Source organism: Schistocerca cancellata, chromosome 7 (genome assembly GCF_023864275.1).
Source record: "Schistocerca cancellata isolate TAMUIC-IGC-003103 chromosome 7, iqSchCanc2.1, whole genome shotgun sequence".
Taxonomy (NCBI): domain Eukaryota; kingdom Metazoa; phylum Arthropoda; class Insecta; order Orthoptera; family Acrididae; genus Schistocerca; species Schistocerca cancellata.
In genome coordinates, this window is record NC_064632.1 from 347,889,607 (window position 1) to 347,916,265 (window position 26,659).

Below are 26,659 nucleotides of genomic sequence, written 5' to 3' on the forward strand. Positions count from 1 at the left end.
GGAAATTAACAAATCTGAAACGACTTAAACGATTTTAATGAATAAAATGTCCACACGCAGCGTTTGAGCACCTCTATCGACATGTATATTTTCAACCTTTTCATCTATGTAATGTATTTTGAATTATAAGCCAGAATGTCCATTCTGAAAGTTAAAAATGTAATTTCATGTAGAATTAATTGTAAGTTAGTAAAAATAAAAGCAGTGTGAGAAGTACTTTTACTTTTCCTGTGGGACACTATCAGTATATACATATGTCGTTCGGGTTGTAGAATGCACAGGCCTCTTTTCAGCGATTGTTTGATAGGAACCAGAGACATGTATGGTTTACCTAGATGACATTATAGTATTTTCGAAGGATGTGCCAGAACATGTATCGCGTTCAAGAGGAGTCCTTAGAAGATTGTGGTAGGCATGGTTAACATAAAGTTTGGAAAAATGTAATTTAGCGCAGACGCAGGTCAAATATTTAGGTCATATAATCAGGGAAGAAGGGGTTCAAACCGATACTCGGTTAACAGAGGCAGTTCAAAATTTTCTAACACCACGTACAACGAAGCAATTATAATCGTTTTTGGGGTATGTTCATATTATCCTCAATTTGTAAAGGATTTTGTAAAATAGCCGAGCCATTAACGAAGCTTTTAGAGAAAGGTGTTGAATTTCAATGGCCGGAGGAATGCCAGCAAGCTTTTGATGAATTAAAAATGAGATTCGTTTCTGGCCAGGTGTTGGCGTTTCCGAATTTTGAAGAAGACTTCATCTTATCATGTGACGCTTCAAATGGCGCAGTAAGATCTTGAGCCGTGCGCTGCTCTTGTTTATGCCATTTATTGTTCGTCATTTTCTTTTACAGTACTGCCGCCTCGATTTCTTATTGCATTTACTGGCGTCACTAACTTCTGCCTTTCTTGCCCATGAGTGGCAGCAGCAGCGCTTATCGGTATGTGCACTGTCGTACCATCTCTGGAGCGACCGATAGTATTTCCGGGTCGTCGTGTGTCTGGAAGTCAGTTGGGTTGGAGCGCTAGTGAGGTGCGGACAGCCAGTACTCGTCCACCCTTGGCGACACACATGCACCGTCCGACAGTAGGAGACTTGAGCAGGGACGATCTTTGGTTGGTCGTTCGGTCGGTCGTCTCATTTGGCGACGTGTATTTGGTCTTCTGACCGCTTCTGGGCTCCTTCAATTGCTCATCTTACGGGACCTGGGTCGGTTCCTTCCTTGTGCGGAGATGTCAGGTGGCCAATGGTCCGTTGTTCCCTCTGCATGGTTGGGTCCGCGGCAGTGTCTCTGGGTCGTCGTGTGTCCGAGTAGTGAACGGACATCAAGGGAGTCGGGACACAGCAGCAGCAGTGGGGTCGGTGGACGGAAGCGGTGGAGTGAGTCGGTGCAGTGAGTCGACAGAGTCAGTCGGAAGGCAGACAGTCACATGTTAGACAGTCGGCTCTGAGTCTCAGTCGCTTTTGGGTTGTGGACTGAGTCGGGTTCGTCGTTACTCGGCGGTCGGACGAGTTGGTAGTCAGTAGTAGGCAACAACAGTTCGTAACTAATAAGTACACGGTAGTAATTTCTGTTGCCAGTGAATGCAGGTCTTTCACAAACAGTTATCGAGCGAACTACATGGAATCCCAATTAAAGTCACGTAGCTCGCAAAACGTTGTTGCTCACAAAGGAACATAAATCTGCTTATATTCTATGGCGCAAACGACACAGGACTGATGACCTCAGAAATTAAGTCCCATAGTGCTCAGAGCTAAACGACACAGAAACTCGACAGAAGCTGACTGGAGTACTAATCGCGATTTTTCCTCTTTTCAAATAATGAAAAGCGTCGAATCCGCCGATGCCCAATGGGGCGTTTCATTCTCGGTGTGTGGATAGTGGAGTTCACGCCTGCGATGTTTGCATGATGTTTATCCTACCATGATTTGGGCCCACTCATTCAGATTACCGTGAACATGAACCACGATGTGTACCTTAAGATTCGAGGTGATTTGTTGATGCCCTTGCTTCTGTATCTACAGCACAGGGAAGTCATAGAGTTGCAACACTCTCTGGCGTGAAACTTGTTACTGTTTCACAGGGGAAGCGACACTAGCACTGCAAGCCATGGTAAAGCAGACACTGACATGTGTCGTAAGGATAATGCGTGTGTTATTTTTTTTCTACATAATTAACGAAATAATCGTTATACTTCCACGTAACAAACGTTAGTAAATTACCTAAGGACATGAATTATCATGAAATAAATATAGAAATATAGCAAGAATTATCGAACAGGTTTCTTCTCTGTTGGGAAAAAGCCTCATTGCTTTTTGACGTTTTATTGTGACGTCCGTGCGGTTTTCCCTTCAGCTACATACGTGGCGGCTTATTTGGTACCTTAAATCAGGTATGAATTACATTTCATTCACGTTTACTACGTTCCACGTTCATTGATTTGGTTGGAAGCGGAGCGAAGAAAACTTCGCGTTGTTGGGCTGATATACGACGTCTTCCTACAGTAGGCTAGGTCTTCCGCAGTTCACTAGCCATTTGCTGTTCCTAAAATTAAACGATAGTCTTTCGTAAGTATCTAAACGTTGCAAGAGAATCGTAAATATACTGTCCTGTAATCTACCGGTCCATATCTCCTAGGATCCTCAGAAACAAATGAATGACAAATATAGTGTCTTTTTTTTTTAGCTATCATCAATTATGGCGCTACATACACTCCATATTGTAAAAAATCAATGTAAACGATAGGACTTGAAGTCATTCAATACTGTACTCAGTAGAATCACTTGCCGGCCGCTTGGTGCGTTGCTGTCACAGTTGGTAAAAAAATAGAGACGGAGCGTCACGACCGTTATGTTACACTGTGTCCGTGTGCTGAGTATGCCCAGGGGATTCTTCTTATCCAAGATGAAAACAGCCAAGTTCGCAGGGTTGACGAACACATAGGAACCCAGACTGCGCTGCTAAAACACTCAGTATAAGCCCTGTAAACTGGACTACTTCCAACAGCGAATGGAATGTAGCAACGAACATCCCCGCCATTAGGTAGTTCTGTGCGATCAAATTATCAACAAGTGGCCTCTACTAAATATGGTGTAACTGATCAAACTCGTGGACTACTCCTCGCCAAATTCAGGAGATTATTCAGACTATAAACTGAATCATGCAGTATTAGGGGATGTATTCTGGGGGTGACTAAGTTGTTCGCAGTTTTTGTTCATCACAATAATGAATCACAAAAGTGTAGCATGATCGTCACACGACGTAATGTCATAACATTACGAGCATTGGAATGAATTCAGTTAAACGACTCTAAAATAGCTTGCTATGGGCGTAACATAGTTTCTACCACTTAGCGCGTTTTCGACACTGTTATAAAGGACTGAAGATAATATAATACTGGATATGCTAGCACAGCGTAGAACATTGATGACTGGCAAGAATGACTGTTCGTTCAATCTGCTAGTATGCCAAAAAACAATTACTCCAAAATATTTGTCAAAAATCGATGACCTTCTTTGACCTTGTTGCTCAACATTTGGTAATCAAACCATACACATATCTAGAGCAAATATTTTCGATTCTCTCTTCCTAACGTTGTGCATTTTTACTTTACACTAGTTGACAAAAAGAGTGAAGCACGTAAAACAACCGCCCAGATGGCAACGAAATTTCGTATCCGCACACATCATCGGAGGAAGGAAAAGGAGACGCTGCGTACTCGTGTAAGACAACGTTATCAGTATCTAATTGTGGATATCTACTTGTACAGCTTGTGAAACTAGGCTATATCCAGATTTGTGGGACATTCTGAAGTATTAGTGGCCCGATGTTCGATTTTTGACTGCTTGGGAACGTGTGGATCATGCATACTCGTAGTCAAGGTTTTGGTCTACTACATACGACCGCTGCAATGAAGAATCGCCGTATTGCGTATCTAGCACGTTGTAGCCCTTTCACACAGGTATCCAACATCAGAGAACAAGACAGTAATGGATTTCCTGCAACATTCTCCTTCATCCAGCACCAATGGTCGGAGGTTAGCAGCAGTCGGACTAGGAATTTAACGTCCCATTGCTAGACTGCCGTCAACACAACTGCTCAGTGGGTCGCTTTGGGAGTGCTGCAGTGACCGGGAATCATGGACTACCGATGAATGCCGTCGCATTGTGTTCAGCGATGAGTCACAGTTCTGTTCTATCCCAGATGATTATCGTCGGCTTGCAAAGCGGTGACATAGGGAGAGGTCATGCTCTTCTAATGTTTTGGAGAGGCACAGCAGTTTTACGCCTGGCATCTTGGTGTGAGGACTAACGGGGTACGAATTGTGACAGCAGGTAGTAATTTCGGAAACTCTAGTGGCACATCTCACGACATTCCCTGTCAACAAGTGTTAATTGTCATGTGACTGTATTGTGGTGCCATTTCCAATACGATATTCGTCGACTACGATAGCAGATTTCTCTGCCATCTGTTTGCTAGATGTTGTGGCAAGGAAGATCACCGGAACTGTCCCTGATACAATATGCGCGGGTGTAGCTCAGACTCTAACTCCGTTGCAGTGTGTGTAACTGGGATGTGAAGAACGTGTTACAACTGTGTGCCAGCTTGTCTCAGGAGACAGTAGGTTTATGACACACTTATCAACCAAATCAGTGAATGAAACCAGGCCAATGCGGGTCCTCAGCATATTCATAAGTGTGCTTGTACTGCCAAGTTCCATATAAATCTGACTAGATATTGTAATCACACAGATAACTTGACACATCCTTTGAAGCCATGGAAGTCCTTCTCCACTTCTGCGTGCTTCACATTTGAGTGAGATGTTCAGATTCTTATAGCCTTTTAGTAATTTCAGATATATAATTGGAAAATTTGTCATACGGGGATTAACAGACTGATTAATATTGTCTATCGCGAGAAGACACCGAACTCTTTATTAAAAAGTACTAATAGCCAAACAGTCATAGGAATCTATGAAACTCAGTGACGGTTTATTGGGACATAAATGTCATCCACAAATTATTAGACGGGAGACATAAATGTACACAACAAATGATTAAGTTAATACTAACACTGCAGAATGTATCAAGATGCATACCAGCGCTAACAGCTTCCTGTCTTAGAGAATAGATCTAACACCAAAACTTACGTTGCTGTTGTTTCCCACCCGTAACACGATGTATTTGAACAGTATACTTAATGCACAAGAAAATACCTAAACCATGAAAATAAATCTGACACACTCTAAGGCTTCCACTGATGGCCTTATGCACGCTATATTCCAACAAAACGCTGACACTTTATCTATCCAACGGCCCCACTGTATACACAATTACATAATTCCAATATGGAGGGAACGCAAAATATTTAGTCATACAAGTATGAGGAAAAGTGCTGGGATAATCGTTTGCAGTTTACTATTAGAAGTAATAATAGCCCATCAATTTACAGATGAAACGATGGCGGTACTAAAACTCACTAAGGGATTCTAACAGCTCAATTCACACACGTGTCTACAGGTTTGTTATGAGACATAGACACATACTTCGAGAAACAGTGTACAAAATTTTGAGATATATTACTGGGCTTGTTCTGGGCGCTATGGTAACGATCGATGAGTCATAAGGCACGATAAAACTACTTGCGACATGGGGAAAGGTGTGGAAGTGTATCGTAGGGGTAGTCGTATTTTTACCATGAGGCAATAAAGAAGCGCAAATATACTCGGAAGTACTGCAAGAAACATCAGTGTACGTTATAGTCTTACTATTGCTTCCTAATAGGGTTGAATGAGCGTGTTACGACGAATAACGTTGATCAGATGGCGGAATTACCAGTTTTTATATTCGTAGACACTCCAGAATGTAACGGTTTTCTGCAAAGTTCTGCTGCGGGACGAGTGGCAGGTGTATCGCAGTATGTAAATTAAATGGCGTGGTAGCTGTAAACGTACTTCGAAGTTGTAGTACACGGCGTACGAAGATTTTCCTGGTCAAATGAAATCCATCGTCGCTTCCAGCCGTTGTCAAATGGTGCCAAAAATTTCACCAGTGCCGCAGAGACATGGATAATGTCGAGGGCTATTGAGATCGACACAGACAATAAAGTCCAGGTAGTCTTTCGGCGAGCTAAATTAACATCTACTCTAAAGAAATTTCCCAATGATGTGGACATTCAAACAGCTGCTCTCGATTGGTTCCGTAATGAAGAAGCTGATTTCCATCGTTAAGCAAATGAACGTTTGGTAGAACGTTCCGACCGTTGTGGCATGTTGAAAACTGGTGTCATGTATCTGCGTAACTTTGTGGTGCAACATGCAGTATAAGCTACTGAGCCTGCCTTAACAATGTGTAACTGTCTTTTTGAAGTAATCTCGTGGCTACTCCCTTACAGTTACAGTACATTAGATACGTTTAGCCGGATATATGAATTGCCCTTCTCATTATTTGCATGAAAGAATCGCTACCCGTCACACCAGTCACCTACAGCGTGAGATTTTTTTTTTTTTTTTAGATTTCTCTTTTTAATTCCCTCCTTCCTTACGCCCTCCTGATGTATTAAGTGTGTGAGCGCGAAACTCATTTTGTGTTTCCCGAACGACCAATCCAGTGGTCTGCAAGACTTACGAAAGACTGCCAGCCTGTGTGGCCGAGCGGCTCTTGGCCCTTCAGTCTGGATTATCGACCGCTACGGTCGCAGGTTCGAATCCTGTCTCAGGCATGGATGTGTGTCACGTTCTTATGTTAGTTAGGTTTAAGTAGTTCTAAGTTCTAGGGGACTGATGACCTCAGATGTTAAGTCCCATAGTGCTCAGAGCCATTTGAACCATTACGAAAGACTATAAATACCTTCTCGGAATGGACGGAACATTCGTCATCTTTGTATCAAATCCATTTCCTGTGTCCAATGAGGTGTTTTCCAATGCTGTGAAGTATCTATGAATAGACGTCCAAGCTACAAGTTTATAGGCAAGTGCGTTATTTTCCCTCTCTTCTGCACCGTTTCTTGCCATCTCCTTTCATGATTCTTAACCCAACTGTGAGTAATGATTAAATTATGCTCTGCAGCTTCCTCTTTCATTTTATTCCCCAAGTCCATATTCACCTACTATTTCCTATTTTCTTCCTTTTCCTGCTATCGAATTCCAGTCTGCGACGGTACTTAACGGTTGCGGCTGAGTAGTTGCTCTTCCTAAAATTATCCCATACGAGAAAACCAGCTGCGTGTTTACCTGTGGTTTCTCGTATCTTAGGTACTCGAGCCACGCACGGCCATTTTTAAAAAGAAGTGCTTGGTGTGATCTTACCGTCCAGCCACGTTCATCTGCTTTCATGTCCCGCAGTTAATTCTATGTGAATAATAAGCTGCAGCTGTGACCCTGCAGTCAAATAGCCTATGCATTGGCTAGAATTGCAAATTAATAAAATACACAAAAATACAAAATAAAACGAACAATTTAATAACAAGAGTTCTATTTCAATGTCTGTAATTGATGTAGATGACAATAATTATATTGAATAACGTTTATTCGAGAAAGGACATGTAAAATAAACGGAAAGTGGTCCTACCATATTCATTTAAAAACAGACAAAAGTTCCCTTATCAAATGCAGTGAAGTTACGTTTAGAGCTATACGAGAATGGTAGAAAAATCCCCAAATTAAACAGTCATTAAAGACTTGCGAAAACTAAGTCCGTTTCGTGACCACAGTACACGCAAGATTCATCAGCTTCAAACAGTTCAGAGTTCAATATGATGATTTACTAATTCAATATGATGATTTACTAACTAATACACATTATGCGAAGAATAGTAACTCATATGGTGTCTATTCTCAGTTTTGTAAATCAAGCTCCGAAACGTAAGAGTCCCACTCTGAAGCACATTCACACCTTTCGAAATGTAAGGTTCTTTGGGAGTTAAAGTTTAGTAACGGCATTTCACCGTCCAGAACCAATCACCTAGACGGCTGAATCACGCACGTTCTTTTACATAGGTCTGTCTTCTTAAACAACTCACCACAAGCAGTCCAGAATCACCCTCTTGAGCTCTTCTCTAGTTCCAGTAGTGTTCCACAAGTGTCTTCTTTTCCGTTGGCTAAAGGACATGCCCACCAAAAATACATCGCCCTTAAGCTCTACAGACACGATTTGATCAAAGTTGACAATCTCTCAGACTAACAACAATATTTAAATAAAGAAATGTCGTAAACTTTCTGTTACCCTCAGATCATTTACAATAAATGTAAGTCGTAGTTGATTAATAAATAAATACGCCAGCATTCTTGCACACGTGTGCTCACGATAAATGACAACAGATTGTCCTTATTTATCGTTAAAACATGTATTTATCCCTTCTTGACGGAAGCATCTATTGGTTCTCTTTTCTGTCGTGGTGTCCGCTAAAACATGCGATTGGTAACTTACAAATTAGCACAGGTTCTTAACAGCACTTGAAATCAATATTTAAAGAAAGTTATAGGTAAAATAGTAAACTGTTTATTAAATAACTACACAAGCACAACAAAGTCAGATATTAATGCTGTGTTCATTTACTGTCTTTGTGGCGAATACGAAGTTCTGATAAACATTGGCGTAATGAAACACATACAAAAAACGTCATGAATCCATAAATAAAATAAATACAGATACATAGATTTCAAGGATTATAGCTATAGTCGAATGCTATCTTCTGAGATACAGTTAGCTGAAACCGCATACAGTGATTAAAAGTTGTTAATTCAGACGTTCATTGTGTAAATGTTTATTTACTGTGAAATGTTAACATTTGTGGTTTCAAAGATATTGACATACTGTTGTGCCATTGATTGTGCCTCATGTTTCTGAGATGGGAGATGTATTCAGATTTGCACTAATGTATGACTGTGCGAGTTATTGTCGAATCGCAAAGAGCTGTATCTTAAGATCGTCTGACACTCCGCCACGTTTGAAGCGTCTCCTGTACAACGGGGTTTCGAGTGACAGGAAGCCAGCATTGGTGCGGCGCCCCCTGAGATCTGAGGCCCCTGGTCTTCAGCCGTACGACAAATTCTTCTTACTTCGTACCAACACTGGGCAGCCGATTAGCTCGTCCACATAGCCATAATGTTAAAAATCTCTCATCGCAATTGAAATACCATCTGCCTCAAATATCTGAACAATTCCCTTTACACCATTGCATATATATTCAACTCCTTCATCTGCGGAGCAAGTTGTCATATATATATATGTATAGAGGGTGTGGCCCTCCTAACTGTCTTTGCTACGATAGTACTTTTGCTACGTTGTCATGGTAGTTTATCTGTATACGTATATTCTTATTGATTATTAGAACTACTCCTGCGTTACCGCTCAATAAATACACTCCTGGAAATGGAAAAAAGAACACATTGACACCGGTGTGTCAGACCCACCATACTTGCTCCGGACACTGCGAGAGGGCTGTACAAGCAATGATCACACGCACGGCACAGCGGACGCACCAGGAACCGTCGAATGGCGCTAGCTGCGCAGCATTTGTGCACCGCCGCCGTCAGTGTCAGCCAGTTTGCCGTGGCATACGGAGCTCCATCGCAGTCTTTAACACTGGTAGCATGCCGCGACAGCGTGGACGTGAACCGTATGTGCAGTTGACGGACTTTGAGCGAGGGCGTATAGTGGGCATGCGGGAGGCCGGGTGGACGTACCGCCGAATTGCTCAACACGTGGGGCGTGAGGTCTCCACAGTACATCGATGTTGTCGCCAGTGGTCGGCGGAAGGTGCACGTGCCCGTCGACCTGGGACCGGACCGCAGCGACGCACGGATGCACGCCAAGACCGTAGGATCCTACGCAGTGCCGTAGGGTACCGCACCGCCACTTCCCAGTAAATTAGGGACACTGTTGCTCCTGGGGTATCGGCGAGGACCATTCGCAACCGTCTCCATGAAGCTGGGCTACGGTCCCGCACACCGTTAGGCCGTCTTCCGCTCACGCCCCAACATCGTGCAGCCCGCCTCCAGTGGTGTCGCGACAGGCGTGAATGGAGGGACGAATGGAGACGTGTCGTCTTCAGCGATGAGAGTCGCTTCTGCCTTGGTGCTAATGATGGTCGTATGCGTGTTTGACGCCGTGCAGGAGAGCGCCACAATCAGGACTGCATACGACCGAGGCACACAGGGCCAACACCCGGCATCATGGTGTGGGGAGCGATCTCCTACACTGGCCGTACACCACTGGTGATCGTCGAGGGGACACTGAATAGTGCACGGTACATCCAGACCGTCATCGAACCCATCGTTCTACCATTCCTAGACCGGCAAGGGAACTTGCTGTTCCAACAGGACAATGCACGTCTGCATGTATCCCGTGCCACCCAACGTGCTCTAGAAGGTGTAAGTCAACTACCCTGGCCAGCAAGATCTCCGGATCTGTCCCCCATTGAGCATGTTTGGGACTGGATGAAGCGTCGTCTCACGCGGTCTGCACATCCAGCACGAACGCTGGTCCAACTGAGGCGCCAGGTGGAAATGGCATGGCAAGCCGTTCCACAGGACTACATCCAGCATCTCTACGATCGTCTCCATGGGAGAATAGCAGCCTGCATTGCTGCGAAAGGTGGATATACACTGTACTAGTGCCGACATTGTGCATGCTCTGTTGCCTGTGTCTATGTTCCTGTGGTTCTGTCAGTGTGATCATGTGATGTATCTGACCCCAGGAATGTGTCAATAAAGTTTCCCCTTCCTGGGACAATGAATTCACGGTGTTCTTATTTCAATTTCCAGGAGTGTAAATGTCGTGTGACTTGGGCCTCCCGTCTGTAGACCGTTAGCCGAGTGCAAGTCTTTCGATTTGACGACACGTCGGAGACTTTCGCGTCGATGGGGATGAAAAGATGATGACAAGGACAACACAACACGCAGTCACTGAGTGAAGAAAATCTCCGACCCAGCCGGAAATCGAAACCGTGCCCTTACGATTTATATTCTGTCGCGCTGGCCACTTTTTTTTTTTTTAATCTCATTTTGCTCTATATTGGTCGATCAATCTGCTCGTGGCGGACGCCCGATGACAGCCGTTCCGGTTCTTTGTTGATCCGTTCACTCAGTTTTTTATTACAGAGGGTAGCTAATCCTCGGACCGAGCACGCTGAGCTACCGTGCTGGCGACCACTCAGCTACCGGGGGCCGGACACGGCTTAAATATTATGTAGAGTACTGGCCACTAATATTGCAACACCAAGAAGAAATGCAGATGATAAACGGGTATTCATTGGACAAATATATTACACTAGAAAAGACATGTGATTACATTTCACGCAATTTGGGTGCATAGATCCTGAGAAATCAGTACCTAGAACAACCACCTCTGGCCGTAATAACGGCGTTGATACGCCTGGGCATTAAGTCAAACAGAGCTTCGATGGCGTGTACAGGTATAGCTGCCCATGCAGCTTCAACACGATACCACAGTTCATCAAACGTAGTGACTGGCGTATTGTGACGAACCAGTTGCTCGGCCACCATTGACCAGACGCTTTCAACTGTTGAGACATCTGGAGATTGTGCTGGCCCTGGCAGCAGTAGAACAATTCCTGTACCCAGAAATGCCCGTACAGGACCTGCAACAAGCGGTCGTGCATTATCCTGCTGTAATGTACGGTTTCGCAGGAATCGAATGAAGGGTAGAGCCGCGGGTCGTAACACATCTGAAATCTAACGTCCACTGTTTAAAGTGCCGTCGATGGGAACAAGAGGTGACCGAGACGTGTAACCAATGGCAACCCATACCATCACGCCGGGTGATACGCCAATATGGCGATGACGAATGCACGCTTCCAATGTGCGTTCACCGCCATGTCGCCAAACACGGATGCGACCATTATGATGCTGTAAGCAGAGCCTGGATTCATCCGAAAAAATGACTTTTTGCCATTCATGCACCCAGGTTCGTCGTTGAGTACACCATCGCAGGCGATCCTGGGTAACCGCAATCATGGTCTCCGAGCTGATAGTCTATGCTGCTGCAAACGTCGTCGAACTGTTCATGCAGATGGTTGTTGTCTTGCAAACGTCCCCATCTGTTGACTCAGGGATCGAGACGCGGCTGCACGATCCGTTACAGCCATGCGGGTAAGATGCGCCGGCCGTGGTGGCCACGCGGTTAAAGGCGCTACAGTCTGGAACCGCGCGGTCGCTACGGTCGCAGGTTCGAATCCTGCCTCGGGCATGGATGTGTGTGATGTCCTTAGGTTAGTTAGGTTTAAGTAGTTCTAAGTTCTAGGGGACTGATGACCTTAGAAGTTAAGTCCCATAGTGCTCAGAGCCATTTGAACCATTTTTGGTAAGATGCTTGTCATCTCGACTGCTAGTGATACGAGACCGTTGGGATCCAGCAAGGCGTTCCTTATTACTCTCCTCAAGCCACCGATTCCGTATTCTGCTAACAGTCATTGGATCTCGACCAACACGAGCAGCAATATCGCGACACAATAAACCGCAATCGCGATAAGCTACAATCCGACCTTTATCAAAGTCCGAAACGTGATAGTACGCATTCCTCTTCGTTACACGAGGCATCACAACAACGTTTCAACAGGGAACGCCGGTCAACTGCTGTTTGTGTATGAGAAATCGGTTGGAAACTTTGCTCATGTCAGCACGTTGTACGTGTCGCCATCGCCGCCAATCTTGTATGAATGCATATTTGCATATCACAGCATCTACTTCCTGTCGGTTAAATTTCGCGTCTGTAGCACGTCATCTTCGTGGTGTAGTAATTTTAATGGCCAGTAGTGTATTTATAAACATGCACTCACGTGACCAGAAGTCCTACTCCTTTTAACATCGACTTTTACCTACCCCATCACATCCAGCTTCAATCCACCCATTTCCATTACAAATTTTCTAACTTACCAGCCCGATTAAGGCATCTAAAATTCACGCTCCACTCTGTAGAATGCAAATGTTCTTTATTCTGATAACGACATACTCCTGAGTGGTCCCCACACAGAATTGGAATTGGGGAATATTTTAATTCACGAATATTTTAGTCAAGAGCATGCCATCATCATTGAACCATAAAGTAGCACAGCATGCCCCCAGGGAATATTAAGGCTCTAGTTTCCCAATTGCTTTCAGCTGTTCACAGTATCAGCACAGCAAGGTCATGGTGGCTGATGTTACAAGGCTAGAGAAGTCAGTCATTCTCACTGTTGCCCCTGCAACTACTGAGAAGGCTGCGGCCCATCTTCGGGAACCACGCATTTGTCTGGCGTCTCAACTCATTCCCTCCGTTGTAGTGGGACCTAAGTTACAACTATGTGTATAATCGAGGCACAGAAGCCTCCTCACCATAGCAAGGGCATGGTTCACACGGGTGCCTAAGACCATGAACTGTCGCAATTTATGTAAATGGCGTAATGGGTAGCGTTGGAAGTTATGCGGGGATTTTCACAGGTGATACTGTTATATACAGAAAAATTGCAAGTTCTTCAGAAGATAGACAGTTGATGTATGTGTTAACAGTTAACCCTCAAAATAAACGTATATAACGTCTTCCTGTGGTCTTCAGTCCTGAGACTGGTTTGATGCAGCTCTCCATGCTACTCTATCCTGTGCAAACTTCTTCATCTCCCAGTACTTACTGCAATCTACATCCTTCAGAATCTGCTTAGTGTATTCATCTCTTGGTCTCCCTCTACGACTTTTACCCTCCGCGCTGCCCTCCACTGCTAAATTTGTGATCCCTTGATGCCTCAGAACATGTCCTACGAACCGGTCCCTTCTTCTTGTCAAGTTGTGCCACAAACTCCTCTTCTCCCCAATTCTATTCAATACTTCCTCTTTAGCTATGTGATCTACCCATCTAATCTTCAGCATTCTTCTGTAGCACCACATTCCGATAGCTTCTATTCTCTTCTTGGCCAAACTGTTTATCGTCCATGTTTCACTTCCATACATGGCTACACTCCATACAAATACTTTCAGAAACGACTTCCTGACACTTAAATCTATACTCCATGTTAACAAATTTCTCCTCTTGTAGTATATAACGTATTGCATATAAATACAAGAAAGAATAGTCATTAAGAAATTATAAGGTAGCAGAAGAGTTACTGAAAGCAGTCAGACCCATTAAATAACTGGTATTACGTGTACGGAACGAATTCAAATACAACGATCATTCAAAACTAGTCGAGGTAAGGAAGATGTCACACTGAGGTTCATTGAAAGAATCCTCAGGATGTATAGTTCACCGACGAAGACGTTAGCTATGAAACCGAAGTTGAGTGTCCATCTTTTAGCTATGTCCCAAACAAAGGTCTTTGATTGTCATTTTATATTTTGCGTCAAAGGAGCATATTCAACACAGGATACATACAGTAGCTCAGGATTAAAGCTCGGCAGTATATTATTTGTTGTTTTTGGGTACTTCCATAGTTTGAACTGAACTGCGTGGAAATATTTTCAGTCATAAACATTGCAGGCGTTAGATTAACGATACTCACCTTGGCGACCTGGTAGAGTTGGAAGCAAACAGAAATACCTATGGAGAGGCTCTGTCCCAGCAGAATGCTGCCCAGACATCTCTGCAGCAGCTCAACATTCCTGCACAAACCACACAGAAGCCACATTACTCACCGATGAGCGCTACAAGGAAACAAAGTAAATGTCACAAACTCATATGAACTGTTATCTGTATGATAAAACTCTAGTACTTATCGTCGTTGATGCAGAACTGAATCCTTCTTAGTCTGCCATACACGAAGGTTTATGAACGTTTGTAGAACTTCTAAAAAGTCACTAAAATGAAGCTAATCTTTGAGGATCCATTGACTGTGTGCAAGCCGTAATAGGTGAAGACTGCTGTAATGAATGCTAAAAAAAATGCCACTTTGTTCATTAAATTTAGAAAAAAGTCTTCCTGCAAGATCAGACAGTGAAGAATCGTGGAACACAGTGCAAACGTGAGAGGAAGTACTAGAATTCACTGGAACAAAAGGGGGATATATAAGCACGGGGGTGAGTTAGAAAGAAAGAGAATTAAAGAGTTTCGGAAAATATGTTTTATGCATTGTGAAATTTCGTCTCTTACAGGGAATGCTTATTCTCTCATGAGTGATAAACGGAGGAAGGTTGAAGCGAATTGGAAGGCTGCACAAACACGCTTCTATCCGTCTATCACGTCAGGAGCATTAGGACAATACGTTCCCCGGTCAACTGTAAATTTTTGCCAATGGGGCGCTAGCACCCATTCAAGTAGCTTGTGCTCATCCCGTGTCAACAGTCTCCGTTTGATTGCCTCTCTCAACTACCAAAAAGATACTGTGGTGGCACAAGTCACCTGGCAATAGTTGCACGCCATTCCAATGGCACTCCTTCAGTGTGACTGAATGCAACCCTTTGATGAGGCGTGTCCATAGTAAGGGCACACCAGAGACACGTAAATGCAGAGGAATTTGTATACACCAGCAGATGGTGGCAGAGTGATTACTAAGGAAATTTACAATACGTATAATTTATCTGCATTGCATTGTTCTAGTCGTACCTGATAATGGCTTGATGATGAAGTATGTTCTTCTGCAGTCGGTAGTAGACATCACTGGTACTGAAAGGGTGACACGGCCGTACACCGTCCACCGACTCTGCTTTGTCTAGCAACGAGTATGACTTCTCGGTAACATTGTTACAGTTGATAATATTTCTGCTCAGCAGGGTCAGTTGCATTCGTAGCTGGACTATAAGGCTGGCGTTGAACGCGTCGGCGGCGAAGTTGGCCATAATGGTGTGTAGGGTGATGAAACAGCAGTAGACGGCGGTAGCGACGTATGCGACCGGCCGGGTGACGTCATAGGGCAGCGCCAGGACGAAGGGTAGGCCGGTCTCGCTGGCGGGCGCCGTCAGCCACACGCAGCACTCGGCCAGCCCGAAGGCCAGGTAGAGCAGCATCACAACGCGCATGCGCCGGCTGCCGGCCCGCAGGAAAGCCACGTCCTCCGCGCTGGCGAACTGCCCGAAGTCGCGGCCCACCTGCAAACGACAAGTAGCTAAGGCCGGTATTACACTATCAAATTTCTTTGTCCAATATCTTTGTCAAAGATATTTGATGGTGTAATAGGGAACTTTGTCAAATGTCGTCCAATGTTTGATCAAATCTAGGGCCTCGCTGTAGATCTGATCAAAGAAGTCGCTTGTCTTCTGTTCACTGCAACGTGACATGTTACCACATGGAGCGCTAGCATCGCTGCAGCATTCTGTCGTCTGTAGTGTTTTAATAAACATTGCCGGTAAATACAATTGGTGTGTGCCAACAACTACAAAATTGATAGAGATGTATGAAGCTGATGAGGCGCTTTACAATGTGAGGCACGCTGAATACAAAAATAGATTAAGAAGATTGGATACCTGACCTGACCTAACCTAACCTAACCTGACCTAACCTAAACTAACCTAACCCTCTCCTGTAGCAAGGAATCGGAGTGTTACACTGAGCCTGTCTTCTGCAGATGCAGCAGTTCTTAAGTGAATATTGAGCTTTGTGATATGAGGATACACTTCATTGAGCACATACAGAAATGTATGCTCATCCATTCCTAAGTAATTGATGTACGACATGACGTCCTCCACTATAAGCCCACGTAACAAGTTTTGTTGAATGCTTTTATCGTGTCGTCGTAGAACCCACGCCTTCACCCAGGTATGTTTACTTTTTTTTTCCCCCACTTCTCATCCGCATGTGCACACAGTGCAATTGTGGTACATGCAACTGCTGCGGTTAATAACAAGTTTTTGTTATCAGACATCCTGAACTTTGACGTAGAATATGATGACAGTATAATACCCCTTCTAGCACTACGTCGAAGATCTTTGTCAAATATATTTGACGGAATATTTGATCACATCTTTGATCAAATCTTTGACAAAGAAATTTGATAGTTTAATACCGGCCTAATAAGTGTTCCGTTAACGTGAACACGCACTGTACAACGCAATGATTAAATACGAGAGATAATCTTAAAGTTTTCATTATAATCTCGATTAAATTGTACTGTAGACATACAAATAATAAAACCGTAAATCCGTCGTGTATATCTGTTTATTTCAACACGATGCTTTACAAAAGTTCTAGATGAATTTTGATGGGGGTTTCCACAGGTGACAAGCGCAGTATGAGGCAACTTACAAGCTTTACTTCCTCAGAATCTGATCGCGGGAAAAGAGGATATTGTGATTCAAAATTTTGTCTAAAACCATCATGTCTGTCTGTCTGTCTGAACACGCAAATCTCTAAAACTACTAAACGAATTTTCATTGGTTTCTCACAGGTAACGTGAGTATAACTTGGGGAAACATATGTTGTTGGTGTGGTCTTCAGTCCTGAGACTGGTTTAATGCAGCTCTCCATGCTACTCTATCCTGTGCAAGCTTTTTCATCTCCCAGTACCTACTGCAACCTACATCCTTCTGAATGTGCTTAGTGTATTCATCTGTTGGTCTACCTCTACGATTTTTACCCTCCACGCTGCCCTCCAATACTAAATTAGTGATCCCTTGATGCCTCAGAACATGTCCTACCAACCGATACCTTCTTCTGGTCAAGTTTCGCCACAAACTCCTCTTCTCCCCAATTCTATTCAATACCTCCTCATTAGTTATGTGATCTACCCATCAAATCTTCAGCATTCTTCTATAGCACCACATTTCGAAAGCTTCTCTTCTTGTCTAAACTATTTATCGTCCATGATTCACTTCCATACATGGCTACACTCCATACAAATACTTTCAGGAACAACTTCCTGACACTTAAATCTATACTCGATGTTAACAAATTTCTCGTCTTCAGAAATGCTTTCCTTGCCATTGCCAGTCTACATTTTATATCCTCTCTACTTCGACCATCATCAGTTATTTTGCTCTCCAAATAGCAAAACTTCTTTACTACTTTAAACATTTCATTTCCTAATCTAATTCCCTCAGCATCACCCGACTTAATTCGACCACATTCCATTATCCTTGTTTTGCTTTTGTTGATGTTCATCTTATACCCTCCTTTCAAGACACTGTCCATTCCGTTCAACTGGATAAAGTTGTAGATCCGTCGTGTATGTTTATTTCAACACGATAATTTACAAAAGTTCTAGATGAATTTTGATGAGGGTTTCCACAGGTGACAAGCGCAGTTTGAGGAAACTTACAAGCTTTACCTCCTCAGAATCTGATAGCGGGAATAGAGGATATTGTGATTCAAAATGTTGTCTAAAACCATCATGTCTGTCTGTCTGTTTGAACACGCTAATCTCCAAAACTACAAAACGAATTTTCATTGTTGTCTCACAGGTAACGTAAGTGTAACTTGGGGAAACATATAGGGCTTATTTTATCAAAATCGGATCACAGAAATAAGATATCGTAGTTGAATATTTTACTAACGCGGAATTGTCTTTGTTACCTTTATATGACTAAACTGCTGAACCTATTTGAATGGCAGTTTGTATCGAGATCTCTAGAACCCCGAGGGAGAACTTAGGCTATATTGGAAAGTAAAATAAAGGAAAGTAGAGAAAAAATGGTTCAAATGGCTTTGAGCACTATGGGACTTAACGTCTGAGGTCATCAGTCCCCTAGAACTTAGAACTACTTAAACCTAACTAACCTAAGGACATCACACACATCCATGCCCACGGCAGGATTCGAACCTGCGACCAAAGTGGTCGCGTGGTTCCAGACTGTAGTGCCTAGAACCGCTCGGTCACAACGGCCGGCGAAAGTAGACACTTAAAAGTATTAAGTAGGGGATAAAATACATTTTTTTTTTTACATCAGTGAAAGCAAACCCTGTGAAAAACTTCTAGTGTGTCACGTAGTTGGTGTAGTTGATGGACAGACAGGCAATTTCTACATCATGCTACACTCACCCGAACAGACAGACACCTGAGAACAGCTGACGTTATTGAACGTACTATAGCTTACTTACTTACTAAATTATCATCACTCATCGTAAGAAAACTACTCATCCTCGAACATAACTGCAGCAACTGCCAGTATTTAATATTTTCTGTGTTTGTTGGTATATGTTTGTAGTTCTAGTACAAATGCAAGTCTTTGCACCACAGTACCATCGCATGGCTAAACAAAGTGATAAAGACAACTGTCGTGCGATAATTCGTTTTCTGCTTTTAAAGGGGAACAAGACTGCAAATATGAATGCTGAGATGGTAGATAGTGTTGTGAATGAGTCGCATAAGAAGCTAAGAGTAATTAGCCACAATGGTAATGTTGTACAATGTGTGGATGTATAAGGGTAATCTAATGTCAGTAGGCACATTAGGAAACAGAAGCCTACCAGACCACATGGGACATGTGGGATTCCACAACATAGCCAATGTCTTAGTGTCTCGCTGGATTCGATAGTAGCTCACAATCCTACTTTGTTGCTGAGTCTTAGTCATTTGCCAGAGTTCCTCGTCCTTTTCCCACCGAGTTTCCTTATCCGCAGATATTTGAACTTGTTTTCTCAGGTACCTAGTCTACGAGCTAAACGAACCATTTCACTACAGGGGATAGCGTCAGCTCCCATCCTCATCCACTTGCAGGACACAACAGTAGGCAATGCACCACTGCATCATTATAAGAACTCGTTAGGTGCCACAGACGCTTCCAGTATGGTCAAACAAATCGGAATGACGACAAACGAAGATGCAGGCAATATCTCTGTGAGGAACAGGGAGTCACAGGGGAAGCCGAGACACTGGTGCTCGAAGACTGGCGAACCAAAACACAGCCTAGAAGGTGAAAATGATCTATCGATTAGTTTTCTAAGTCTTGCGTATTTTAATATGACATTGATTTCCCCTATAACCTCCCATTCACCACATACGCCACCGCACTCAGAATGTTCCTAAAATGCTTGCACCATTGTATAAAATATCGTCGAACGGCCACCGCACTCGGAATGTTCCTCAAATGCTCGCACCATTGTATAAAATATCGTCGAGCCGAAGCACTGACCTAATTGCTGCATCTGTGTCAAGCCAATCAAGACGAGTTCCTTAGCCTCCTAATGACCTCGGACGAGTGCTGGTGTAATGCTATGAGCCCGAGGCATAGCAGCAAAGCAAGGAATGGAAATCAGTGGATTCACAAAATCTGAATAAAACGGACACCCAACCAGTGTGAGCAACATTATGTGCTATGGGAGTGCCATGGTGTGGTACTAATACATAGTCCAGTCAGATTAATGTGATCACCGCCGACGGGTCATGTCAACGTGCAATAACGCACTCACAGATGGCATGTGGCAGCACTAGAAGTGGAGGGTCTACCATACGTGTCAGGGGACATGGATAATAGTGCCGTCGTTGATGTAATGCCAAAATGGAGCGATTTATCTGTCCAAAAGAGCATAATCATTGGCATTCAGGCCAAGGGAGGATGCATTTCAGAAACAGTTAAGTTTGTAAACTGTTCGCATGCCACTTTGGTTAAAGTATATGGTGCATATCAAAATGGCACTACCCAAAAACGGTGTCAAGGCAATTGTGGTGCACTATGGGCCGTAGGTGACAGGAGTGAACGACGGCTACAGAGGTGCGTTCAGGCGAATAGACGTGCAACTGTTGAGCATCTGACCCCCAAACATGAACCAAGGGGCTACCAACAGTGTCTCCTCAATGATCGTTTAGCAAATGTTACTGAGTACGGCCTTTCACAGCAGTCGCCTGGTCCACACAACCATGCTGTAGCGGCACGACTGTTTAGGATAGGGAAATTTAGTTTTGTGCGATATTCTGAGCACAAGTTACAGCCAGGTGCGGGCCAGATTGCAGTGAGTTACACATATCAGCAGTTGCGAAGGCAAATAGTGGCCACAGGTCTGTAGAACTGCCAGAGAGGGCTCACACACCACTTTTCATGGCGCAAGCCGCAGGCAGAAGGGGCCCAGTGGCCAACCTAGTGTGTTATGAATACGTGACGCGAAACGGCGTGGTTGGCAAACCAGGGGCGCACAGCCACATTTAAATAGCATAAACAGACATAATGTCTTATGGGATAACAGCAATCAGTGATTCTATAATGTTACTTATAATCCGTCTTGATTGCAATTTTTTTCATTCATTTGACAGGTTTCGGTTCATTCAGAACCATTTTCAGATCTGATATTTCAGTTACAGGACTAACTGGTCCGCATCCAGCAACTTTCACATGTGACGTAGCATGTGAAAGTTGCTGGATTTGGACGGGTTACTCCTGTAACTGAAATATCAGATCTGAAAATGGTTCTGAATGAACCGAAGCCGGTCAAATGAATAAAAAAAAATTGCAGTCAAGACAGATTATAAGTAACAAACAAACAAGCGCCGTTTTCTAATGAGATTCATTCAAGTGGGGCAGGTCTCCTGGATGATGAGGCATGTCACACCACCAGCTATACACAGCAGCAGATGGGGCGCCAGCATTCCAGTTCACGGTGGGTCATTGGTTCGATCTCCTGAGGCCGTCACAGGGTCAATAGCCAGCCAGCCAGCAGGGGGCCACTCCACAGCTCACTACCGCGGGCAGTCATCCTGGCTTACAACACACGCCAGAGGCATCCCCAGGTGAGGGCCGCAGATTCGGACGCCAGATCGCAGGCGCTTGTTGTAGCTGCGACTCGGGCTATGCAGGCGAGGACATGTGGCGCAGGCATCTTGCGGTTGTCAGCTGCCTGCGCAGCAGCTCCAGGCAAGAAGCACTGAGGCAACGGGAGCAGAGACTGCTGAGTTGGCATCCTGATGTAATCACACGCCAGAGGCATCCCGAGGTGATGGCCACAGCGTCGGACGCCAGATCACGGGCACTTGTTGCCGGGGAGGACATGTGGTGCGGGCATCTTGCAGATGTCTGCTGGCTGCGGAGCAGCTCCTGGGAAGCAGCGCTGAGGCAATGGGGGCGGAGACTGCTGCGTCGGCAGCTGGCACATCCTGATGTAATCACAACTCTGCTGGCGTCTAAGGCTGGCTCAACACAGTATTATATTACATGGGCCACTGTGGCGGTTCCTCAGCATTGCGGGGCCCTGTGACGCAGAACAAGAGGAACGAGGGTACTGTAGCTAAAAACAATCACTTGGAAAGGTCTCGCCGAGTTTTAATACGGCCTCTCGTGGCAACCACCCACTACAATGCTGACTGCTTTTCATCGGCGATGAAGACTCAAATTCGCACATCAGTACGGAAACTGGACATCCACTGAGTAGCGACAGGTGGCCTTTCGACATGAATCACTCTTTATGCTCCATCAGACAGATGGCCATTGATATGTACGGTTCGAAATATCTGGAAGCAAAAAATCTGAAACAGTCATCAGAAGAGCCCAGGCCGGAGAAGGGAGCCTTAAAGTCTGGGGTATGTAATCGCGGTATTCTCTGGGTGATTCCATCATTCTGGGGGCACAATGGCTCAATAAAAGCATGCACCTATCATTCAGTACCATTTCCACCCCTAAATGCTGTCTCTATTTCTTTGGCACGATCACATCTACTAGAACGACAATACAATGCATGAAGTTTGCAGTTGGAAGAGTATAACGTTATATGTTTATTGTTCAATTAAATTTTTATATTTTTTTGCTTTAAAATTTTCAATTTTTGGTAGTATATTTTCTGTAGATGTAAAGTAAAGTATGCTATGCTCGAGATTCAACATCTTTGCTTTGTATGTGAGTAATGTATGTAAAATGCTATGTAAATTATTTATTATGTTAAATAATTTTCTGATGATATTTTATATTTAAAATTATTTGTGTTTATAAATTGTTTATGTTGATGTAAATTTGACAATTTAAGAAATGGTCATGCTTAGAAACAATGTGAGAAATAGGTGTTATGTAAAAGTCAGTGTCCTTTTGCTTGAAACGAAAGTGGCTCTGGGGACAGGAAAAGGTGGCAAGGGCGAACTGGCGTGCTACATAGAGTCAGTGAGGGAAGTAAGTCACACAGTCTGTAAGTAGTAGTGTTTGAGGCAAAACCTTTGTGGAGCAGGAGAAGCTTTGCCTACAAATTTGAACAAAAATGCCTCTGATCAAGACTGCAAATGGCTCATCGGCATACTTGCGAGCTGACGGGTTACTGTATGTACAATTGAACGACGCCAAGAAGAGAAGTTGAGCCCATACATCAAGATAGTTGCAGGCCGTTGTGTGGGTAGTGTGCTGTCATAATTGTTGTTCGCCTCACCCAAGCCTACAGCCACCAGATAAGACTTTTTTTATTTTTACTTTCCTACAGCGTCAACCATTAATTTAAACTCTGCTTTAATCATCATTCTTCAACTTTAATGAAACTGGTTCACCCTGTTTTTCATTCTAATCATACACCTATATAGGGTTGCTTAATGGTATATGATTAATCCGAGTATCCTGTTTTACAGACTTATTAACTACCAAGTTAATATAAAGAGGTACCATTTAAATTGTTTTTGTGTTTTCATAACTATTGTAAAGTGATATAGTAAAAGTTTGCTTACATAAAATGCAACCAGAGTGAAGCCAATTTACTAGAATCTGTTAAATGACTATACAGAATTAGTTGAAAGAGCAATAGCTTCTAAAAGTAAGTTCCAGTAAGAAAGGGGTTTTCTTGAAGTGTATGTTCAGTATGAAAAGTGTGTGCATTAGTATCTAAGTATTTTAGTATTAAAATTTTTGATTGTGGAAAGGCTTCTCCAAAAGTCCCCCCTGGCCATACTTTTTCCTTGAAATTATTCCCTGGGATTTCTCTCGTTTAAAAGCTTGTTTAAGTGGAGTAATATTTATTTGAAGAACGAAATTGAACAGTAGCAAGAAAGTAGGCAAAATTCATACCTCTGCTTTTCCAGTACTTCACCGTTTCATTGCCTGTATAGGCTGGCGACCTTTAGATCCTGTTTTAAACCACAAAAAGAACTTGTAAATGAGTTGTCTTAGCTTTAGTATAATGTTATTCATACTGCGTTTCTGTATAGCCACAGGGTAAGATCTTAGGAAAAGAAGTGAGTAGTCTGATTCACTTATCTATTAGACACAAAACATGGTCAAATCCTGTAAAAATGGTAACTCTGTTGATTAGATTTTCCCATAAACAGCACTGTCCCCCCATAGTGTACTTTATTTGGAAAGAAAACTAAATTATAGTAAGTGACTTATCACGTGACAGGACTATTTTTTCTGTTGGGGTATGGGATACGTGGCAACACAGAGAAAGTGTTTTCTGTTATCCAGGTAAAACCATACTAAATTACAATAGCAGTGATAGGGTTGTAACAGCACCGGGATGAGTATATCGTACGCCCCTGGCCACCAGACATACCGGATTTAAATCGAATCGAGAATCTGTGGGATCACTTCATTTAATCTGTTCCTACACCTCTCACAGTGGTCCGCAGCAAAAATAAGGTGGTCACTCAGGCTTCTGACAGATGATTATGTAAATATGATTGGACAGTATAAAGGAAATGACAGACCATGATAGGACCATACTGCCGGTTCCTTACGAAATTATAGCAGGCATTCAATTCAAAGAATTGAGGGAAGGTGTCAGGAGCTGTTGCTCCCCTACAACACTCCATTTCATTGTGTACAGGGCATAGTTATACATGCTGCTTCTTTCAGCTATAGAATTTTACCCCACTCCTGAAGTGGTACATAGTGGCTTCCACTTTCCTGAGATTCAGACACTATTGCGTAGCACGGATTTCCAGAATGGGAACTTCATCAAACAGAGTCTGTCACCTACTTATCAATCTTTGCGAAATATGTGTAACGTTGAAGGAGAAGGTTTAAGAACTCATCTAGCTTCACAATCCAAGTTTAATGTTTTTGAGGTGATAATTAAAAATTAATAACTACGCCTAGTAAAAAAGAGCTATATTTCGAAAGTTTTCTTCTATCACCATTTATTCCACTTGCAGTCTTTATTGTTGCTAAGCGAAACTAGTATGAACAATAAAAATTTTCATATCATCTGATGACAGTGCAATATAATTTTCGACAAATATTTGCAACCTGTGAGCCCTCTTTCCGAAAAACTGCCTTACGTAATCTATTGTAAGACTGGTCTCTTAGTGCCCTCTGTACGTCATATGTTGTGTTAAGAATTTCATCGCTTCTTACCTTGTGATGACTTTGTAAGGAGATCTAGATGAAAGGCAGGCAGGCAGATAATAACACAATTGAGTGGAACGCTGCAGATGTGTTCTTTGTCGGACAACAACGATGACTTATGTAATAAAAATAGCACCTAGAGGATAAATTCCTGTTGTGAACGGGTAGCCGACTAATCACGCAAGTAGGAATCGTCCTATTTACGAAAAGTATTTCTACGAGATTACGACCCAAAGAGCCAGCGTATCAAACAACGAATTCCACGATTATTATAGGAAGCAAAATACGTAACATTTATTAATGCACCACTGAATTAATTTATAGGATTGTGAGCAACTTGTAAGGGAGAGTATAAATTTCTTAAGAAACTGTACCTCTGAGATCCAAAATGAATCTAATTTAAAATGCAGTTCATATTAGATCAATATCTTTTATCAAACTTTGTTCGCGTGAGTAAACTCAATTCCTGAAGTGCGATTCTGACAGTATCTACAAGATACCTATCTATGATCGTTATTACATCTTCATTCGACTCCAAAAGCATCTTAGCAGTAAATATCTTTATATGTGAACGTAGCTGGGGATGAATGGGTGTCAAATGTAATACAGACGACGAATGTCTCACTATTCCTACTTCAATTTGTAACAAGGCTTCCGTATACACTATTTCATCAAAGGTATCTGGGCACACCTATGTAATGAGTAGTTGATCGCTAGATGAAACTAGAGGTGTAGCCGCCTGTATAAATGGGGACGAGCGGTACTGTGCAGTCAGTGGAGAACCGTTAACAGCAGAATGGTTGGGTCAGGAGACTTCACTGACTTCGAACGTGGACGAATCATTGAATGTCACTTGTGTAATAAATCCGTCAGGAACTTTTCGACCCTCATGAAGTTATCCAAGATCATTTCTTGTAGTGATTGTGAAGTGGAAAGGCGAAGCAACAACTAAAGCTAAGCAAGACAATGGAGACGTCATGTACTGAGGAACTAGAACCGCCAATCATTGCAAAGGGTAGGTGTACAAAAGTATATGAAATCACAGGAAGGAATCAGAAACTCCAAATTGGTAGCAACAGTCTACCTACCAAAATGTCTGTGCATAGAGAGTCTAAAAGAATGCGGTCCTGATAACACACAATTTTGTCTCGTCAACGGTAAACAACGTGCAAACAACGACGCCATCGAACAGTAAATAAGTGGAAGCTAGTGATCTGGAGTGATGAATTGTCTTATACCCTGTAGCTATCCGTGGAAGGCTTTGGGTTTGAGGAAAGCATGGAGAACATTACTTTCCATTATGTGCAGTTCCAACAGTGAAGTAAGTAGGAGCTGGTATTACGCTATGGGGGATCCTCGTTAGGATCTGGTCACAGAAGGGTATGGATACACTTTATAGCACTATATAGTGCGTACAGCTGACGAACACTTCGGTGGTGATGATTGTTTGAATGAGCGTGAGAATGTACGATGTCGTAGAGCTGCGTCTGTGATTCAGTGGTTTGTAGACAGCAAAATTACTGAAGTGGACTGGCCTGCCCACTCTCCCGACGTGA

General features: G+C 43.2%; 1 protein-coding gene across 1 annotated transcript in view; it reads right to left on the bottom strand.

The window, feature by feature from the left end:
- LOC126092771 (uncharacterized) overlaps nucleotides 1-26,659 on the bottom strand; it is a 51,763-nt gene that overhangs the window by 12,253 nt on the left and 12,851 nt on the right. Inside the window, exons 2-3 of the mRNA XM_049908499.1 lie at nucleotides 15,535-16,016; nucleotides 14,495-14,594 (exon numbers count right to left, since the gene is read on the bottom strand). Of these exons, the coding sequence (XP_049764456.1) occupies nucleotides 14,495-14,594; nucleotides 15,535-16,016 (582 nt within the window). The remainder of the gene's footprint in view (nucleotides 1-14,494; nucleotides 14,595-15,534; nucleotides 16,017-26,659) is intronic.